Source organism: Haemaphysalis longicornis, unplaced genomic scaffold, assembly GCF_048455015.1.
Source record: "Haemaphysalis longicornis isolate Haplotype H1 unplaced genomic scaffold, Haemaphysalis longicornis Haplotype H1 scaffold_7, whole genome shotgun sequence".
Classification (NCBI taxonomy): domain Eukaryota; kingdom Metazoa; phylum Arthropoda; class Arachnida; order Ixodida; family Ixodidae; genus Haemaphysalis; species Haemaphysalis longicornis.
Window position 1 is genome coordinate 92,522,823 of NW_027526422.1, and position 20,528 is coordinate 92,543,350.

At 48.0% G+C, this 20,528-nt stretch overlaps 1 protein-coding gene across 2 annotated transcripts in view; it reads right to left on the reverse strand.

The window, feature by feature from the left end:
• Positions 1 to 20,528, reverse strand: part of LOC144146101 (uncharacterized) — a 281,191-nt gene that overhangs the window by 169,093 nt on the left and 91,570 nt on the right. For both annotated transcript variants that reach the window (XM_077678046.1, XM_077678047.1), the window contains one exon: positions 18,614 to 18,896. In XM_077678046.1, coding sequence (XP_077534172.1) covers positions 18,614 to 18,896 — 283 coding nt within the window. The remainder of the gene's footprint in view (positions 1 to 18,613; positions 18,897 to 20,528) is intronic.

A 20,528-nucleotide genomic window follows, 5' to 3' on the forward strand; every position in this document is an offset into this window, starting at 1 on the left:
GGGACACGACCATCCTCCGCTAGTAATCACCTTTGTAATTTACAGGTGGCCGACGATGTAGGATGGCTGAGCTTAAGTTTAATTGGCTTGCTACGGCTGTGCCACGGCGCGGTCAAGGAGCGTATTACAGGGTGCCGTTCCAGACGGGTGTCAAGCGTGTTCTGAGCCCGAGCTGGTTGAGACTGCTGATGGTTATGGCGCTAATGAAGACGACGATGATAATGTCGCTACAGGGCTCCTACATAGTGCGCAGCGTGATAAGAGGAAACCAAAACACATGTTTTACCCCACACGGGATATGAGCGCGACATTCCGGTAGGGTAGAGAAACGGGCAAACGAGAATGCATACTGCGGCATGTAGGTGCGGCGGGGGGCTGGGTTGATCGTAGTCCATATTACCTACAGTTATATACAGTTTGTCCGTAAATAGGAAGAGTCCGTCGGCGTTCGGTGGTCAAATGGCTGGGGTTGACTGGACGAAATGGTCCTGGTCGCTGGCGAAGTATCGTCCAGTGTGGGGGCAAGCTTTAAAGCTTGGTGGACGAGGCTGGGAGTACGGCTGCGGACGCGTTGCGGGATATGGGGCGACGGCTACAATGAATGGTGGAGCGAACAGCAGGCGTAACTCGAAGGACAGCGACGAGATGAAGCGTGGTGCAGCGCAATGACGACCGAAGTGCGGGCTTGCCTGCGCCTTGGTGTGAGCTCTGGTTTCGTCGTTGTCTGGGCAACTTGCGCACCCGCTGTGAGAGGTGGAATTGGAGAGAGGGCCAACGAAGAGCCCTGAAAGAATGGCAGATGGGTTTGATATTCTTCGTGCTTGTGACTTCTGCCAGTCTTGTTGATAGCCTGTCAGCTGAGCTCTTTTGAGGGCGCCTACCGAGCACTGTCTTGGAGAAGGGTGTTCGTCTCGTCGAGATCGGGTCACAGGTTTCTGATGCGTGCCTTGATGGCCTGTGAAGACGTGATGTTTTCTTCTGCGAAGCTTCTTTATAAGCCTGACCTCTGTCAGTAGATCGTAAGAAGTAGGAGATTCCAGAAACGCACGAAAGCATGGCTGATGAGATGACATGCGAGATGTGTGTCTCGCAATCCACTCGTCGGTTCAGACTTCGGATCCATGGTGTGACGATCTTTCAGGGCGTACTTCTCTGCTTCGAAGATACGTTGGGCTCCCGAAGTCTCCGAGCAGTCTGTGGCTGCTGGAAGCTGTAGAATCTGAGTTGTGGAAGAGGGGTGTCGTACATGCTGAGTGGAGGGGCCTTGAAGATCACTCCCACCCGCACCCTGCGTCGAAGGCTGTGAGGTTTCGGAGGTACAAGGGGCAAAGGAGTAGAAACTTTCGCGGGTCTGTGCAGCGGACGTGACAGCGTGTGGTGCTGCCTCATGGTGTTGCGTCGAGACACGAATTGAGAAGTCGACTCCATTGGGTTGCAAGTGGTAAGCGGGGCTCGCGTTTCTTGGTGAGGCGAGGCGGGGCATTCCGGCGAAGTTACTTGTACAGGTGGCGTTGGAAGGCGTGGTTCTGACGAGCGTGGAGTCGACGCAGTCGTGACAGTGATAGGCGTGTCAGGATTACAGTGAGGTGAGATTGAAAGATACTTCCTGAGATGCCATAGTGCTCCAGAACAGCTTTCTTCAAGTCGTTGTAGATAGGTGGGCCAGGTGGTGGGAGTCAGATATGCGGGAGAAGCCGCAATGGTTGGCTCCACACGTTGCTGAGGATGAAGTCGATGTCGCAGCAATGTGCATAGAGTTCTGGAAGACCGTAGAGGTCTGGGATCTTTCAATGTCCGCTGCTTATGGCACCGTCGCCTTCTGGGTGTTCTGGTACAGAAGTCGAGGACGGCAACGAAGAAGCACTGGCGGTGGTAACGGCCGTCCGTTTTGTGGCCGTTGTCTGGGTTCCAATACAATAGTGAATTAGGGCAGCGGCCTGCAGATCGTCGTATGCACTGGTCCCTTGGGGCAGCAGCTGGATGTGCTCAACGAGCTCGGCAAGTAGCGTTTGTAAGGTCAGTAAAGCATGTCGTACGTTTTTACAGCGAGGTCGTCTTGCACTGGGTTCTGACCAAGATCACGTGGTCTATGGGGTCACGTGGACAAAGAATCACACGCGTTCGCGCCAGAGCTAGCGTAATCTGCTCTGTCGCTCTCAATCTGCTGTGTGTACTGTGTAAACATTATACTTAAATTGGCCCCTAATACGACCAAATAATTACGGCGAGTTTATGCGATTCTCTTAATAAATTCACAGTGAGGTTGTAGAGTTTCAGAATTCCCGGGTGTTGCAATACACGGTCGTCTACGGAGGAAGTATGGTTGCAGAAAACGGCTGTAACCATCAAAACAGTCATGGAAGAATATATTAAAATTAATCCAAAAATAATTCAAAGTACGTCATGTGTACGTGTCCAAATTCGACCAGTGTTGATGGAATAAACACACATACATAACTCAATATATTTATCCGGCAATACAACTTCATTGTTATTCCATCTTCACATTGGTGGGAGGGCTTTAAATTTTGTTTGCGAGTTTTATAATTGGAACTTTGCCCCCTAGTGGTTGGCTATGTGGGCAGAGCTGGGCCTGTATGTGTTTTTCAGCTTTTTGTATTCTTTTTGTTTTGCATTTGTGAACTGCAGGCCTCTTCGCAGTCCCCTGGTTCCTTCGCATCTCGGCGTGAAATCCCCCGTTCCCTCCCCTCACCTCTGTGAGCAGATGTTGCGTGACCCGGGGGAGTCAGACCAAGCACCTCCCGGGCCTTGGCAGTCGCGGCGGCCCTGTGGGCCTCCTCAACCCCCAATACCTGATCCCGATGGACGAAAAAACGTATTCCTTCTTCTGCTTGACGTATGCTAGCTGTTTTTTCTCTCGCGCTGTGTGTTCTTACGATGTCGTTTCCAGGCTCGTTGTCGATCGTCACCGCGTAATGTGACCCGTCGACTCTTTATTAAAGACGATAGTCTTTCTTGGGCTCCTTAAACCCAGAAATTTTGGTCTGTCTGTATGTCTGTATGTCTGTCCGTCTGTCTGTCTGTGACCCGATTCAGCCACCCGGCCAAAGCAAAAGAACGCCTGCGTAATAGTCTTATATAGTCACAGCTAAATCTACCTGTCTATGTCCGGTGTAATGTTCATACTTCTCAACATTGTTAAAGAAGAACAAGACATTACGCAAATATGAGACAACAAATCAATGCAGAAGTGATATTTGCAGCGTTCCTTTATAAAAATTCAAACATGCTTGACTTTTGCGAAATTAAATACTTCATCAATTGCAGAAAAAGAATTCACTCCGCCGTCGCCTGCTGTCGCCCGCGCCACTATAGCTTCTGGCGCCATTTTAAGAAAGCAACCGGCAACAGCTACGCAAGGTTCCACTATATAGGTTCCACGTTCTGCTTGCAACGCACGTGGAGTAGGGAAACGCGGTTCTATAAACGTTGAAGTAGGGCGCATCGATTAACGCGCGTCTTCGCCGTACGGCAGCGTTCGCATCGAGACGCCCGGTTTGGAGCAGTGGAACGCGGGAAATTTAGAATGATTTAAGCAAACATTTGGCGTCTTCACCTTAGGAGGAGCGCGACGCAAGAGGAACAACATGAGAGGTGAGCGGTAAAGCGAAGGGAGGCATTTACTTCGCAAAAGCCGATAAAGACTATCGTCTTTTGACGGCATTTGCAACGAAAGGAGCAGATACGCGGCCAATTTTTTCCGTACTATCTTGCGAAATGCTTGCAGTCCATGTGGCTTCAATACTGTTACTGACATAATACGGGGTATCCGTAGCTGACTGAAATGCAGTCGCCGTATTCAAAAAACGGAAAAACGAAAGCGGTATTTATCCGTTAGTAGTATTGTTTTCTACCTGTATGAAGCCACAGATGGAGGATCTTGCTCCGTGTGGTGTCAAGGGCTTAGGGCAGCAAACGTTTGCGAAACACCACCCGCCTGCATCCGACTCGCGAAGTGCTCGTTCTGATGCATGTCACTATATTTAAACAACGGTACGTAATGATGAATCCTCTATGCCCTGTACTAAATACAAGTTAACCATGCGTTTATTTTTCTTAGAGGGAATGCCTCAGTGCTCTACCTTTATTCCTCTCTTTTCCGTTACCAGTTTTCGTTTGAGCTCAGTGAGTCTTTTTTTTAGCTGAGAAACTGAAAACCAAGCTTTGCTAGTGCCACACAAACAAAGCACACGTGGCAGCACAGTCAAACACATTTTCACCAGCTTGTACCGACGATGCGGCAAACGCAAGGCATGGAAGCAGAAAGAGAAGGCGGAAGCCGGAATGGCAATGAGGTAAAATCCACACACGGATTCTAAGCCAAGCCAGGACAAAATACAACAAGAAGAATTACGAACACGTCGAGAGAGCCAAAAGAGCGAAAAAGTACCGGTGCCTGAACCGAGTTCCGGGGACGCGGGCTCGGGTGCTCGCAAACCTATTCGGGCGCAGTTATTCTAAAAGCAAACTGTGCTTCAGACGGTCGACGACTCCTGAACGCAAACTTCCCTCAACTCGCAGCCGACGCGCGAACAGTAAAAAAAAAATATTCCAAGGAAACAAAAGTTGAAAACAGAAAGCGCGGGAAGACACGAAAAAAGGAAATCGCTTCTTCCTGTTTTCTTGCCGTTCCGTTTCCCTCTTCCCGTCCCGTTTCCCTTGCACGCACGGTGCGCGCTGTTTTATTCGATTCCCAGTCCCTCGCGCCGAAGTGCTTCGCTGTGTTTGGTCAGAGAGCAGGGCCGACACTAAGCGCCGTCGGCTGGCGGTCGGTCGGTTGGCTTCCCGAAGCATCGTCCGCCTAAACAACGCCGGCGAAGTGCATCGGCTTATTGACCGGTTTAGAGCAGCCCGGCGGGCGGAGGCGGCCTTGTCGGTCGTTTGAAGTGGAGGACGAGGCTCCGAACGTCTTTGCCGCCCCGGCCTCCCCAAACACCGTCCCTGTCGCCGTATTATCGTCATATCCAAGTGCCAAAGCAAGGGGAAAGTGTCCCAGCTAAGAAGCGGAAGACGCGCACACACACGAAAACGGGGTAATGACATAAACGGGTAGCGGGACAGCGTCAACACCAGCGAAATATTAGACGAAGGAAGGCGTGCAGTAAATCCCCATTTGACGGGCGACACGACGAAAGCAGAAATAAAGACGCGAAGTGAGTTGAAGGGCTGCGCTCTGAGGGCAAACAAATGAGCCGTAAGGACAAGGGACTTACAACGACGTTCACGTGAAAGTGCATTTAAGCTTACACATATACATAGGTTCGACACTTTTACTTTTTTCATAGGGCATTTTACGTGTGTCAACAACACGGTAGAATATATATATATATATATATATATATATATATATATATATATATATATATATATATATATATATATATAGCGAATCAGAATAGGAAATGAGGCGCTCGTTGAAAATAAGACAGAAATAAAGTTTGGTAGTCAAGAAAACCTCGGAAAGCAAAGGGGAGGATATGGTAGGTCATTGAAACAGATAACGAATTTGGAAAGAAAGAAAGAAAGTGGAGAAACAATGGGATCCGAACCCACGAACTCCAGAATACCGGTCTGGTGCGATAACCTGGTGCGGATCCCACCTGGCGGGCATTTCTTTTCCACTTTCTTTCTTCCTTTCCAAATTCTTTATCTCTTTCAATGACATACCACAACCTCCTCTTTGCTTTCCGAGGTTTTCTTGACTGCCAAACTTTATTTGTCGTGTGTATATATATATATATATATATATATATATATATATATATTCTCACCTTCTAAAAATCATCAATACCGCTTCCTGACGGGGTCTTCCTTGGTCCTCTGCCCTCGGGATAAATCGTTCTCCTTCACAAGTCCCCCACGACCAAGGAAGACCCAGTCACGAAGCGGTGATGAAGATTTTAGAATCCGAGAAGATGAAGATGAGGCGCTGACGTACATAGAAGTACAAGAAGATTTGAGAAGTTGATCATGATTTGAGAAGCCGAGAAAATGAAGATGAGGCGATGATGTACATAGATGACGTACAAGATGTACATACTGCAGATGTTTACCCCTCCTACAACTGCCATTCAAAATCTTTTTGCATTCCTAATAGAAAGGTTGTTTTTGAGCACTGTTACGCACAGAGGTCATATCGAGGTAGGAATATCAAGAAATTTTTAATTCACGTAATATATGCCCTAAATCAGCGCTTCCGGTTGTCCTGAACGAGTGAGTGCCCACCATGAAGTAACTGAGTGCGTTGCTTGTGCGCATTTATGATCTCATTAGTAAAGTTGACAACGCCACAATTCGCACACAACATCGCGAAACGCTCCGTTTCACTACCGCCGCCGCCGCCTGTGTGGTCGGTCGGGTCGGTCGGTTGCCCCTCCCACCATGTATTTCCACTTTTGTCCGCAGGATGGCGCCACCGTCTTGTTTCACCCTCCACTAGGAGCCGACCTTGCGCGGGGGACAGCAAACGTCAGTATCAATCTCCTTCAAGGTCCCGCAAGCACCGCCTTAGTTGTAGGTCTTAGTCATCTTTCCTAACAGCGCGCACACACGAAGACTAAGTCAAATAAGGGGACAGGACGAGCGCTGACTCACAACTAATTTTTATTGAAGATTGACACTAAATTATATACTAACAAAACGCCAGTTGCCCTTGACAATACAAAGCAAAAACGTCAGATTAACACAAAACAGGATATGGATAACCGAAGCCAACTCATCAATAGGTTACGCCACTGCAAGAAACAAAACTTCACCGGTTATCTAAAAACTCGAATTCCTCGTGGCTAAGCGATATCGACGGATGACTGACGCACGTTTTGCCCAGTTTAAGAGATATGGTAGGCCTCCACCACCTCTCGGGTCATCCTATCTTTATGTTTAAAAATAGCACTTTTGTTTGAAGTGTTTGTCTGAAGGATATCACTTAGCCACGAGGAATTCGGGTTTTAACCGGTGAAGTTTTGTTTCTTGCAGTGACGTAACGTATTGATGAGTTGGCTTCGGTTATCCATATCCTGTTTTGTGTTAATCTGATGTTTTAACTTTGTGTTGTCATACGCAACTGGCGTTTTCCTAGTATATAATTTAGTGTCAATCTTCAATAAAAAGTAGTTGTGAGTCAGCGCTCGTCCTGTCCCCTTCTTTGACTTAGTCTTCGTGTGAGCGCGCTGTTGGGAAAGACGAATAAGTATCAACTCGCCCAATTGTCGGTTCTTTTGTAGATCTGTTTGGTGAATACGAGTCATCTTGCCAGTGACGTGGCGACGCGCAGGGAACGGCAAGGGCGCATGCTCACAATGGCGTTCCGAAGGGCCTCTTCACAACCGTAATTCCAGCCAGTACGCGTGCTCGCCTCCCCTCTACCCCAGCCACCGACGGCCGTGGAACTTCTTCCCGATTTCCACCGCTCGTACCGCCTCGTCATTTTCCTCCCTCGCAAACGCCTCGTATAACTGAACGTCACTCTCTTCTCCACGTTCCTTGCAACACCAAATCACACACCAGCTTCGCCGGTAAATCATTTAACGAGTAGTTTAGCGTAAATGGACAACTTCTAAACCTTCTCTCTTCCCTTCGTAGCCTCTTTTTCCTTCGCACGGCTTCGGCATTTTATGTGCCAGGCCAGAAGGTGCTTATTCCTTTTTGTGTACTGAATATACAAATTCCGTGGGAGGGCTGTCGCGGAGCGACCACGTCGCTGCGGTTGAGCCAGCAGGGAACCGAGCCGTCAGCCAACCTGATGGAACGCTTTAAATGGCGGTGACTGACAGATTTTACAATGATGATGATACTGATGCACGCTCTGCTGGGCACGATCTGCGGATGCAAGAGCGCACGGCCTCTTCTTCCTCCTCAACGCCTGCTAGTTTCCAACATCGACAACTCCTATTTAAGATACGCTTTTGATGCTGCTGCTACGGGATCTCGCTCAATCACAGCACCAGCAGCCTGAAGAGCTATGAGAGAATGACTTTTTTCTGTGCTTGCGAGTACATAAACGAAGTCCTACACGTAGTGGGTGAACACAAAGCTCTGTGATAAAAGTGAAAGAGAACAGTTTGCATCACTAAAGGCTGATCTTTCTTAGCACCGCTGTATTTCTCTTTCTCGCTATCCACACGTAAGTGGGCAAAGAACCATTTGCTTTCCCCTCCTTGAGGGTTCTCCCCCTCCCCAGTCAAAAATGCCGACAAGAAAAATTTCTGTCGTTTGTCGTATTTTCGCGTGTCGTATTGTCGTCTTGTGGTATTCTTGTCGTGTCGGGATTCTGACGTTCTGTCGTCTGTCGTATTCCTGTCCTGATTTCGGTGTTCCGTTTTGCTGAATTCCTGCCCTCTCATGAGGCTGATGTTCCATCAGTAGTTGTACACGGTCTCAATTTTCGAATGTTATTGCCCATTGGGAAGAGTAGCGTTAATGGCAGTTGTGTTGTGACGACAGGAATGCTTGTCGTTGAGAACGTTGACTTTGTCGTTAGGACAGAAATATGTGTCGTAACAACAGATGGCTCTGTCGTAACAACAGGACTTCTGTTGTCACAACAATTTTCTTGTCGTACGACGGGAATTCTTGTTAGGTTTTTGCAGTATTATTGTTGTGATTTTAGACTGGGATCATCTTCAATTCCACGTGTTCTAGGAGGGGGCAAAGAAAACTTGCGGAAGAATGTCGTTTGGCGACCACATTACGAGTAAATGATGCGCACACGGACGCACAAGAAATGGTCAAAGCCACCGATAAATGCTACTTCAGCCCAAAAACACAACAGAAATTTTTGTAGCACAACAGAAGTTTCTGTTGTACAACAGGAATATCTGTCGTAGGAAAGCGATCTCTGTAGGAACTACAGGATGGTATCTTGTGCGACAGGAATCTTTTTAGTATAAATAGAGAACATCTCTCGCACGACCGACATTTCTGTTGCACAAACGACAGAATGTCCAGTTTCCTTACAGGACCATCCTGTCGTATTTTCTGTTGTGTTTTTCGACTTGGATGGAATTTGAAAAGACACACGGCATGGATCACTGCTTTTAGTTACGAAATCAAGCTGAGCGCTGTTACGACACGGCCGACGAAGGATAGGACGAACGCTCCTTCGCCATCTTTCTCGTAAAAGCGTTAAACTTTCTTTATAATCGCGAACCCACTCCTCCAACAACCAGCTTTATTGAACAGCCCCAGGTGCTCTAAATCATACCAGAGCACTCTACGCGGCACGCTCATAGCGCAGATGTTGCTACGGCGAGCCTAACTTCATCTCGAAGTTGAGTTTCCATTCACGTTGAGACGAAACTTTTCACAATTCCGCATTTTTAGACCAGAAAGGTGCCTGTGAGCGCTCTCTGAAGCCCGACAACAACGTCGCTGACAAATGCGCAGGAGCGCCTGGACATCCAGGAATTTTCCGCCTCACTAGAGGCGCAAGACGCAGTGAATAGCCTTAAGGCACCGGAAATGCCATAGCGGACGTCTCCATCCGGATACCATTTCTTGCGTTCGCCCGCCCGCAACACCCCTTTGAGAAGAAAGCCACGCGATCGCTGTGCGATCTGCTCCACAAACAGAGCGACTGGTTACAGTAAATGCGAACCTAATTCGAGATTCAGCAACGTATGTATTGGGAAAAGTGTCAACACTTTTACAATGGCTGGCACGAGATCACTCAGAGTTGAGGCTTTCTTCTGATCTTGAAAGGTGTTGCTACGTGCCATCTGCTGTCCGGCTCAGATCCGGCGCAGTTTGGTTTAAAATTGCCGCCCACAAAGGGAAAACCAAGGTTTATAAAAAAAAAATGAAGAGTGAGACCCGAGAAAACGAGCGTCGCCTGCGACTCTGTTGATTTTGTGTAAAACGTTGTTTTCGCACTCTCCGTTCGTCCTCCGTTTTTCCGCGTCGGGTCTCTCTTTATATATGAGGTCCGTGCTGAATTTTGAAACGCTCCGTGGCCGATCTATAAGCGTTGGGGACATCGCTTTTCAATGTGCCGGCTTCGCAGTTTTCGGCCGCATGAAAGGTCGCGCCGCCATTCGCACATAACACCGAACAAAGGCGCCGCGCGCGGACGCTTGTTCGGATCAGACTCCCAATAGCGATCGGTGAGCTTCCCGACGACTGATTGCGAAAGTGTGCCGGGATTTAGGAACGGAGAATGGAGGATTGAATGCCTCCGTGTTCCGCAGAAAGTGACAGGCGTTTGGACTGCCAATATGGGGCGTTGAGATAAAAAAAAAAAAATCTTGTCGTAAGTATTAAAAATAGCGACTCTTTATTCGTTAGACATGTGTATATGCTCAATTCCATGCGGCGCTAGGTTAAAGACGAACCAGCTCAATGTCCTCAGGGTACGAGAATGGCTCGACATTTTAAAGAAGGGGCTATTGAACAACGCAGCTTAGTAATTAAGGCGACCGCCTAATATATCTCACAGGAAGGTTATCTAGAATGACCCCGGCATCGACACGAGTGGTACAAAGCACCTATGAATCAAGAAAGGCCAGAAGCGAACCAATGAATAGCAGCCGAGTATAAGAATACGAATGATCACCGAAGTAATTAATTATTGATTAGTGATTGATAAAAGTACTGTCGTTCATTCCTCTGTCATAGGAATCAGTAAAACACAAAGTGAAATGTGCAGCGAAATCTGCAGGTAAGCATGATTTGCTGGTCGGCGGCTGTCTTGTGGGTGTGCTTGGCGAACGATGTCCTGCTGGCGGGTCGCTTCGGCAAAGGTGTACTGGTGTCATTTCCGTGACGGTTAGACGTCACTGAAATATTGGGGTATCGCGGCATAAAACACTTTCGTGTAAAATATAAAACCCGAAAACGAACAACCCTAAGTATAACATACTCTTTAGTACTAAAGGTTGCTTCCCCGCAAAAAAAAACTTTTGTGCAGGGGTGCACCCTTTACAGGCCACATGCTTCATTGTACTGGCGTCACTTCCGTGATGGATATGGCGTCAGCGAATTCTTGGTGTATCCGTTAATAAAACACTTTTGTGTTAATAAGGTTTAGTCATGTGCGATATGGTGCATCAAATTAAATTAATATGGATTGCCTTAAATTAAGATGGACTGAAAGTGCGCGCACACGCGCGCACGAAGTTTGAAGAAAGCGCGAGTACCAGATCAGACAGCTGAAATGCATATAGTTCGAACATAAGGATAATTTTCGGTATTGGTTCATTACAGACATTTTTTTCATCAGTCCACCACTCCATTGTGTTTATACAAAATATTACGGCAATCATTTAAAGACCGGATGTCATAAAAAGGTCAGGTTTCCAATTGCACAGTTGAGACGCGACCAGTCGATAATTGCACACACGACCAAACATGGCCTCGGAAGCCGGAGCTTCAAGATGACATTTAGGTGCAATGTACTCTAAACGCGTCCGATTTAAAGAAAGGCTGCTAACCGCAATTTTTCTTTGACAATTTTTTTTCTCGCAGTGGCCATTTCTCGCCATACATTGCGGTCATTAGCTTCTTACAAACAACTTGAGTATGTCACCGCACTACTACAAGCAAGGCCATATTTGGGGCTTTGTAGCTGCAAATCAATAAAAATAGTGCGACATGTTTTTGATGTTGGTGATAGAGAGCAACCTTGGATTTTTATTTGTGAGTTCGAAAAGAAATCTCTAACTTGGCCTTTTTTTTATTGGCGTTCAAATATACCAGAATGCGTTACTTAGCCGCAGTGCAGTGCTTTTTTCAAATTGAACCACCCTGACCAATTGAACGAAAATTGGCAGGAAGAGTGAACAAGAATAGAAGTTTTACTAAACAATTTGAACTACCTAGTTTGTTTAGATTCCGAGAAAAAGGGCCCTGAATTCGGGCAATTTTGAAAAAATTTTTCAGATAGAGAATTTTTATTAAAAGGAATTCGCTCTGCAGGCCAAACACGAATAAGTTAAATCACTTGAGGGTACGCAAAGTCTTTACATAAAAATAACTAGGGCGGTAGGCACAGTTTTTAACGCGATAGCGTTATTAGGCTCGTTTTTCGATTTTTCCGTGCCTGCCAGCCGTCCTCTAGCTATCAGCCGTGCTCATCATGCGTCGGCAGAAGTACGTCATCAGTGGTAACAGGAAACTACAACAGAGGCAGCCAATGGACATCCACATACGAGGGCTCGTCAGAATCGGGAATGCCGAGCAGCGGCCATTGGGTTTTGGAAAGGAGGACAATGATACTACGGCCGAGGCAAATGAAAAGATACGCCGGGCGCCACGCCTGCACACCGAAGTTGATCAGACACGGTTGCCAGTCGTGCCTGCAACTTACGCCAGCTCCATAGCGCCTCTCCGACGCCATGAAATTATGCCGGTGGCAACATCGTGTCACTTACCTTATTAAGAATAGCCATATTATTAACACCAGGCACTCAAAAACCAAGAAAAGTCTACATTGTAACCACAAATGAACTAAAATGTTTCCCAATAAGAAAGAAAACCTATCGCTGGCTTAGTGGCTAAGGCGTTACGCTGCTGAGCACGAGGTCGCGGGTTCGATTCCCGGCCGTGGCGGTCGCTTTTCTGATGGAGGCGAAAAGCAAAAACGCCCGTGTGTTCGAGATTTCGGCGCACGTTAAAGATCCTCAGGTGGTCAAAATTAATCCGCAGCCCTCCACTACGGCGCGCCTCATCGCCTGCACTGCGTCGGTGCGTTAAACCCTACAATCAATTAATCGAGAAAGAAAACCGAGTATATAAGGCGCCTGATTATACGAAGCGTAAATAATTTAAAAAGAAAACTATCGTCTTTGAAACTTTCGCGGTCGTGTCACCTCCACAAGCTCTGTCTGGAAAACGATGAATGGCGCCACGCGGCCTATATAAAACCGCAAAAATTGTCCAGCAAGTGATCCCTGAAAGAAGTCACGTAAGACTTCTCGGCATTCCCCTATAGAGAAGCGGCAGGGCCGATCTCACATCAGGAAAGTTTTGACCATTTAGCCCACATTGCAGAACGCGTGCACAGGAGAAGTGCAGGAATGATAAAAAAAATAGAAATTGTGCAGGCACTGATCATGAGCCGGATGTCGTACAGCCTGCAGAACCAGAAAACGTACCCGCACTGAAGAAGGTCAAACAAACAACACCATCAGGGCAACGTGTAGGGCAGCTCTTAACCTCGCTATTTTCACAATCACCGCAATGGCCTTTCAATTATGTCATATAATACCTTTAAAGAAATCAGGGAGGTTACCCTCCTTGCACAAAAGGAGCGCCAGAGAAAAAATAAAATGGAACCCGGTCATCCTATAAAATATAGGCACACGTCACGAAAAAAAGCATGGACGCCACGATGAATATCACCACGATGAATGTCACAAATCCAGCACCTTTTACTAGAAGCCCTCCCCCAAGCCAGGAAAAACTTCCTCCGAGGAAAGTTCCAAACTCACGAAAACAGCGACATACGCCGACGCCGGGATGTTCGAGTACGAAGGCAACAATTGTCGTGCTGGAGTACTGCAGGGCTAGTCGGTAACTGATCTGATTGTGGGGTTCAACGCGCCGACGCAACGCAGGCGATGAGGCGCGCCGTAGTGGAGGTCTCCGGATTAATTTTGACCACCTGGGGATCTTTATCGTGCGCCGAAATCTCGTACACGCGGGCGTTTTTGCTTTTCGCCTCCATCAGAAAAGCGGCCGCCGCGGCCGGGAATCGAGCCCGCGACCTCGTGCTCAGCAGCGCAACGCCTTAGCCACTGAGCCACCGCGGCGGGTAGTCGGTAACTGTTTATCTTGGTAACTGTTCAACTGTGTCGTCTCTTTTTTCTACCTTCGTCCCGCTATTGTGAGCGCTTTCAACACAAATACTGGAGTACCGTGGCAATCGCTGTAAAACCCTCTTTGCGATGCCCCTAGCGGAACTGTCGAATAGATGCTCAAACATCATCACACGCGCTTAATAGTCCATTCGTCTCTTCGCTACACGTGGAGTACCTAAACGCTTTGGAAAGATTCTTCAAACCACAATAATGAAAACTTCACAATACATTAACACACGGACCCAAGGTTCTCAAAGGGAGCGACGCAACCGACCAAGTTCCACTCCGGATCGCATACCGCGATCCCTGTTGACCACGACTATCACACTCCGCTCTCATAATAATGCGAAATACGTCTCCTCATCATACGCCTCGGAAGGCCATCCTTCCCCGTGCCACACGGGGATCTCGTCGCCTAAGAATCGTAAACTCTGCTCTGGATACAAACCAACACATATATCCACAAATCTAGGTAGGCGAAGTTGCGTGGTATAGTAATGCCCGACATTAACTTAAATACGGGCAAACACTCACTCTCTTTTGCAAAACCTCGTATTTGCACGTGCACGAGCCCTCGGTGGAGTGCCGCCCAACCAGTAAAAATATAAATAAACGCTCTCTTTCTCTCTCTCTCTCTCTCTCTCTCTCTCTCTCTCTTTCTCTCTCTATCTATCTATCTATCTCTCCAAGGATATGCTCAGGGGTGAACAACTCAAACATTAGACATCCAACTTACATCAACACATGACAGGCTGGCTTGACCAGCTTGTCACCTCAAGATCAACGTAAGCTGATTCTGGGTTCCTGGAATTCTGGTTCAACCCCCAGGGTCTACCATCTCTGTCCCCCTTTCCCAAGAAATCTCTCTCTCTGTCTCTCTCTCTCTCTCTCTGCTTGTCTTTAAAAACCCAAATGTTCACTGAGGCCACCACGATAAACCCCTTTAAATTTTTTGACACTGTCGCTTCCTCTTTCGAACTGCCAACACCCCGCAGCAGCAACTTTTCACGTCCGTACCTTGAGCCACGCAATCGTAGATGTATTGTGCGTTTCCTGTGCCGCGGTGATTGAAACAATTGCGGCTAGCCTATATCTCGTCACGGAACTTCAGTACTTGGAAAACATAAATAAACCTGGTTCCTAACGCTCCCTCGATGCCACAGTACCGTTAGCGCGTCATACATCTTAAGAACTAAGCGTAGATGTGATCTGCAGCTTTTTGTGCTTGAATTCGTTTTTTCGGACTGCCCGATTTTCTGGAGGGGCTTGTCTAAAATGACATTCTTCAATCCGCTTGTATATTTCCTGAAAGCGCGGTGAGTTTGTCGGCCACTGCAGTCGCACACCGGCTGTATGTATGTGAAAGTAGTACTGGGTGTTTTATTATATACTAATAAAAAACAACTATCACCTGCCTCGGAAACAGATTGGGCGGTGCGGTGCACCTTTTAGCGTTCGTTTTCAGGGTGCGCACGGCCCAGCGGTCTCACGTTACGCCTCGCTCCGCCATGCGCTTTATTCCATTTCTGGTCACCAGTGCCGCCCTTAAAATGACACGCCAGAAATCAAGCTCTAGGGCGGTATACACCCGAGCGGCGTATTAGAAATATGTGTCGGCTTAGGAACTCTGCCCTTTTACGACGTATGACTCTTCGATAAATGTAAATTTATTGCTAAAATTTATTCACTCAGCAATCCTCTTTCAAGAATTCTTTCGGACAAAGTAAAAGGAAGACAAAGATACCGCTAATGCGAAGGCAACATTCCGACCTTTGGGCGTCTCATTTATTTAAAGGGAATGGTATCGCCGTTCGATAAAAACGTACTTGCTGTTCATCCGTAGTTTTTATTGTAAAAAAAAAACCCACCCCCGCATTGCCTTGCTGACACATGCGGGGAAAAGTGAAATGTGTTGATCATTGTTAACCAACGTTGGCCACATTGAGCTGTAGGGCGTAGTTAGTAGTAAAAGAACTAAACAATCCCAACGAGTTTTACGTGGGCAGCCACATCGGAACTGCACAATGTTAGAGGGCACCTACGCACTTCTTGGGCGTTGTGGATCGAAATCATGAATGTCTAACAGAACGCCCGAGAAACCTCGTTTCCGCCTCGCGTTGTCGAAGGCCTTTGTAATCTTGCCACTTGCGACATTTCGCTTTGTGATTCGCCTTGGGGTTTAAGATGGTTTGCGTCTGTCTCCCATACGTGCTGTGCCGTTGGTCGTCCTTGCCGCCGTGTAAAGGGGGAGTTGAAGACGATGGTGAGTTTCGCTGCTTGTCTGCTATCTCGTTTGGTCCCGTTCTTCCTCTCCCTTCACGCGGGGTGCACGGGCGTGGACGACGATTTTAGATGAGACGCATCTCTTTAACTCGCCTTGTCCCTCCGGCGTCTTCCGTCATCCGTAGTCCGCATCCCTCCCTCGTTCTCCTCGCCGCGCCAGCTGCGCGCTAACGCCGCTCTCACCGCAGCGCCATCTGCGTGTTAGCGCTCGCTCCCGTCGCCGTGCCAACTGCGCGTCAGCGCGCGTTAGCGCTCGGTTAAACATCGAACACATGCGCATGCGCTGCTCTCTCTCATTCCCCTCACCGTTAACGCGCGGTACATATAAACGCGGTAACTGCGCCGCTCCACTCAGTCGTTCCGCCGCTTCGATGACATCCGATGACCACCGATGATTTGAATGGAGACTAACAGACCTGCTATCACGATGGTCGGCGCAACCATACGTAATATAATGGAAACAACAACAAATTGACACGCTAAATGGAAACAACATAACGGAAACGCAACGGAAACCCCACGATGCGTCGCATCTACCCATGGTTCCCCTAGCTGGAAGATGGTGTAAATTTTTTCGTACAGCCGAGTTTTATGGAACGTCTCATGCTATAGGTGGTATTCATTGAAAACTTTAGCCGTCAATGTCTTCGCTTGGAAACATTGAAAACGGCCACGGACATGGCCGAAGCGCCACGGACATGGCGCGGCTTGTTCCACTACGCCCGCACGCCGAAGGAAAAAAAAAAAAAACCGGAGTGCGTCGTCTGCTCCGTTTCAACCCGAGTCTCAACGGTGATGTCAACAGAGATGTTATTAATCGCACTCACATTGGAGTTGAGGCATCACTTTGCGGTTGGTGGGGTAGAGTTTGGATCGTCCAACACACGTCATGTATCACGGACAAGTACCGCTATCCTGCGGAACCCGACGTAACCACTGACGGCGCACTCATATGGTTGCCTGCATGCGTGCGTGACCAGTGAACACAAGCCATAGAGCACCTTAAGGGCACCTATAGAGCACTTAACCCTTCACAAGGAGTCCGTTCGTGGACTCTTAACAAAAATGCCAGTAAAAAGGTAGTAACGGTTGTATATACTAACCCTTTACGAGCTTTACTAACCCCAAAAACGTACGTAGGTCCTGCCACGTAAGTCTAGAATGTGCACTTAGTTACTGCTGCTTGTTTGGTACTAACATTCACTGATAGTAACAAAATTCTATGAATTATTGACCTTAATAACTGTAGTATTTCTACCCCTCCAAAGCACGAGTAAAACGTTTTTGCAAATGCATGTGCTTACTTGTATATGCTCACATTAAATGCGGTTCTAAAATTATCGCTGAAATATTTGATTTTTGTGACAAGCCCACTGACTCTATCAGAGGACTTTACGCTGCTGGCTATAAAAGCAAAAAAGAGCCGATGTATTTCTAACATATTTCTAAAGCAAGTTATACTCGCTCGCCTCGTGTATCCCGTTGGTTCTCTTGCTAAATTTATTTGTTGTTTCAGTGTGATATCTGCGTGTTGAATGTGTCTATGTTGTCCTGCGCGCTCAGCCCATCCACGTTGACACGCGTAGCTTTTTATTAGGTTATTCATAACCAGTTAGAAAACGCACTAAGTGCCTAGTGGATATTGCGCGAAGTGGTTAGTGTTCTGTTAGTATGTGCCACGACTTTCTTTTAAGAGTGCCGTTACAACCACCGATATCAGCGCGGACTGTTCCCTCAGTCCCATTTAGTGATTTCGAGGTAAAACATTTGAGAATTCTCGTTCGTTTCCTGCTTCATCACGCGCATAAACGCGGTGATCATCCCGATTCCGCTTCACCCAAGCCATCGTTTGGATGCCATTCTTAGCCCTCGACGTCTACCTTCGCGTCCCCGGAGTTTCGGAACAAGCACAGTTCCTTCTCGAGGAGCAAATGTAGGCCCGTTGAACAGCCGACTGATCGTCTTTAACGGCACTGAGAGGCCAAGTTAATACCTTCGAGCAGCCGCCGAAACATGTGAGTCCCTCACCGCAACGAATGATCTCACCGAGGTATTACTGCTAACATTTAGTTTGATTTGTTTTTTGAGCGAAGCTCGTAAGCGTCCACTCCTGTGATTCCACGTCGCCGTCAGCCTCGTTGTAACCGTATGAACGAAGAGGACACCAAATATGGGAGAGATAGAGCGAACAGAAAAGAGGAGGAGAAAAGTATGGCGAAAGTACGAGGGGAAGGGCGGTACGTCGAAGCCGCGCGAGACATGCTTCCCGGCGGCACAGCGCTGTGAGAGAACGCGAGAGGAACTCAGGATATAATCGCGTTATCAGCGAACGCGCGACGGCGTTTGCTGATAACGCAATTACTTCCGGAGACACAGCAGCTATGCGCCGTCAAGACTGAAGTTCGCGTTGTGCTGAAATTTCGCATTACGGAGTATCGTAATGGTCAGTCAATTTTTCTTCGCATCTGCTCTACGGCATGTATCTCTGTAAAATGCCGACCTCCAAGTGTGCTCACCTGCACGAAGGCGACAATGGGCAGCTGGAAGCGTACGAAGTATGGCGCGCGCTCAGCGTCCTGCCCACCCGGGGTGGGGCTCTGGGCGCTGCCCTGCAGGAGTGCCTCGCGCAGGGTGGCCGCCAGGTCCTCCAGCTTGAGCGCGAGTTCGTCCAGTGCCTCGAGGTCGCGCCGTAGTTGGGCCTCGTTCGGGGGCGAAAGGGGGCCGTTGCTGACATCTATTACGTGGGCTTCTTTGGTCGGCGTTGCGCCCTCGTCGGCCAGGCCCAAATGTAAGCGTAAGCTGCGAAGAAAAAGCAAGTCAATGAATTGTATCTCAGGAAAGACTAGATTGGAAAATTTTTGCAGAGCTTAAGTCTGCTTACGCGCTTTAAGGACGAAAGCCTAAAAATTATCAATGATTTCGTTACTGCCACATCGTGTCTGCGTCTATTTATTCGCTCTCGTTACTCCGTCTTTTAAATGGACTCTGCGGCACTTCCTGTAAAAGCTTTCACTTTTTCCTTCGCGTCTCGAAGCACTGCGAAAGCTATAGTTATCGCCAGCATGGAGCTGCACTGCGTGATTCGCTAATCGTAGCAGATACGCCTTTAGCTTTTCCTTTGCTTCTTCTGGCTTTCTTGTTAAAGCAGCTATCGGATGTGTTCATTGCTGCAACTGAAGGAAAGCTGGCCGATAGCCCCTACACCGCTAAAAGGACGTAATTCCAAAGGTCGAAGAACGCCAAGGCCCAGAAAGAGAGATAAATCTTTTGCGCAAGTTTATAAGTTATCGGATAGGCACAGCGCAGTGATCTTTGGCTGAGCTACTTTGCGACCGCCTAATCTAAGTACTCTCAAAATCACTCTTAAAAAAGGTCGGGGCATTCACTAATGGAATACTAACAAGTTGCTTGTCCCAGTATGCACGACTCACTCAGTAACTGGAGGTAGTAAATGCACACTATAGCCAGGGTTACCAACAGAAGCAGGCAGTAAGCACCCCTATCTTCACTAGTAAAGTCCTAGCGATGACACCCTTCTGAGCTACACGCGTTTACTAACTGGCCATGCATAACCTAGTCATGAGCACGACCTTATTCTAGTGTATATAGTACTTCCTACACCCAGTTAATTGTCGAACCATGCAGTTCTTAGTGGCAGAGCCTACGTACCGTACGGCGGGGTACTAATTCGTAAGGAGTCAGTAAATGCGGTCGTTACTACCCTTTTACGGACTTTTTTTTATTAAGAGGGATGTGTTGCTTGACTACGTTCTGCAAGAATTCGAGATTTCAATAAACGTTGAAAAAAGTGTCGCAGGGTCCCTTAAGACAAATTACTCCTGCAGGCAGAGTAGCTGCAATTCACATGGCATCGTCCCCACAGTCAGCTCTCCAGCGCGTGCACCTGTTATATTCACGTTCCGTCGCGTTTACCTGTCACGCGACACGCATCAGGATACTTCGTGAGCCCATCTGGCAGGGTGGCGGGTAAGCACAGTGGCAACGCACTCGGATCTTCTCCCGAAGGCCCAGCGTTAAAATTCCCGACCATTCCCAAATCTGCTTTAGGTGCACAGAACTTTCGGGGCTCGCCTTGTCGTCGTAGCTCGTAACGCTCGATGTCAAGCGACTGCCGGAATCAGGCGGCGCAGCGAGATAACGGACCCGAGTAGAGCCCGGCGTACCGTCGTAGGGCGTCCCGCAGAGGCTTCGAAAGCCAGGCGGTTTAAATACTCATAACCGTTCGAAACTCGTGAACCACTGGCGCTTGTCATACGTCTCCCCGTTGTTTAGCGCAAAGAAAACTGCAGGTACGTTTGAGGCAAAATATACGTAATTACCCCACAGCGCCCGCGTTCATTTGGTTAAGAACGCTGGTTGGGTTGGTTTTTTAAGCGAAAAAAGTGGCAGTTCCACGCGTGCATGTGCGGA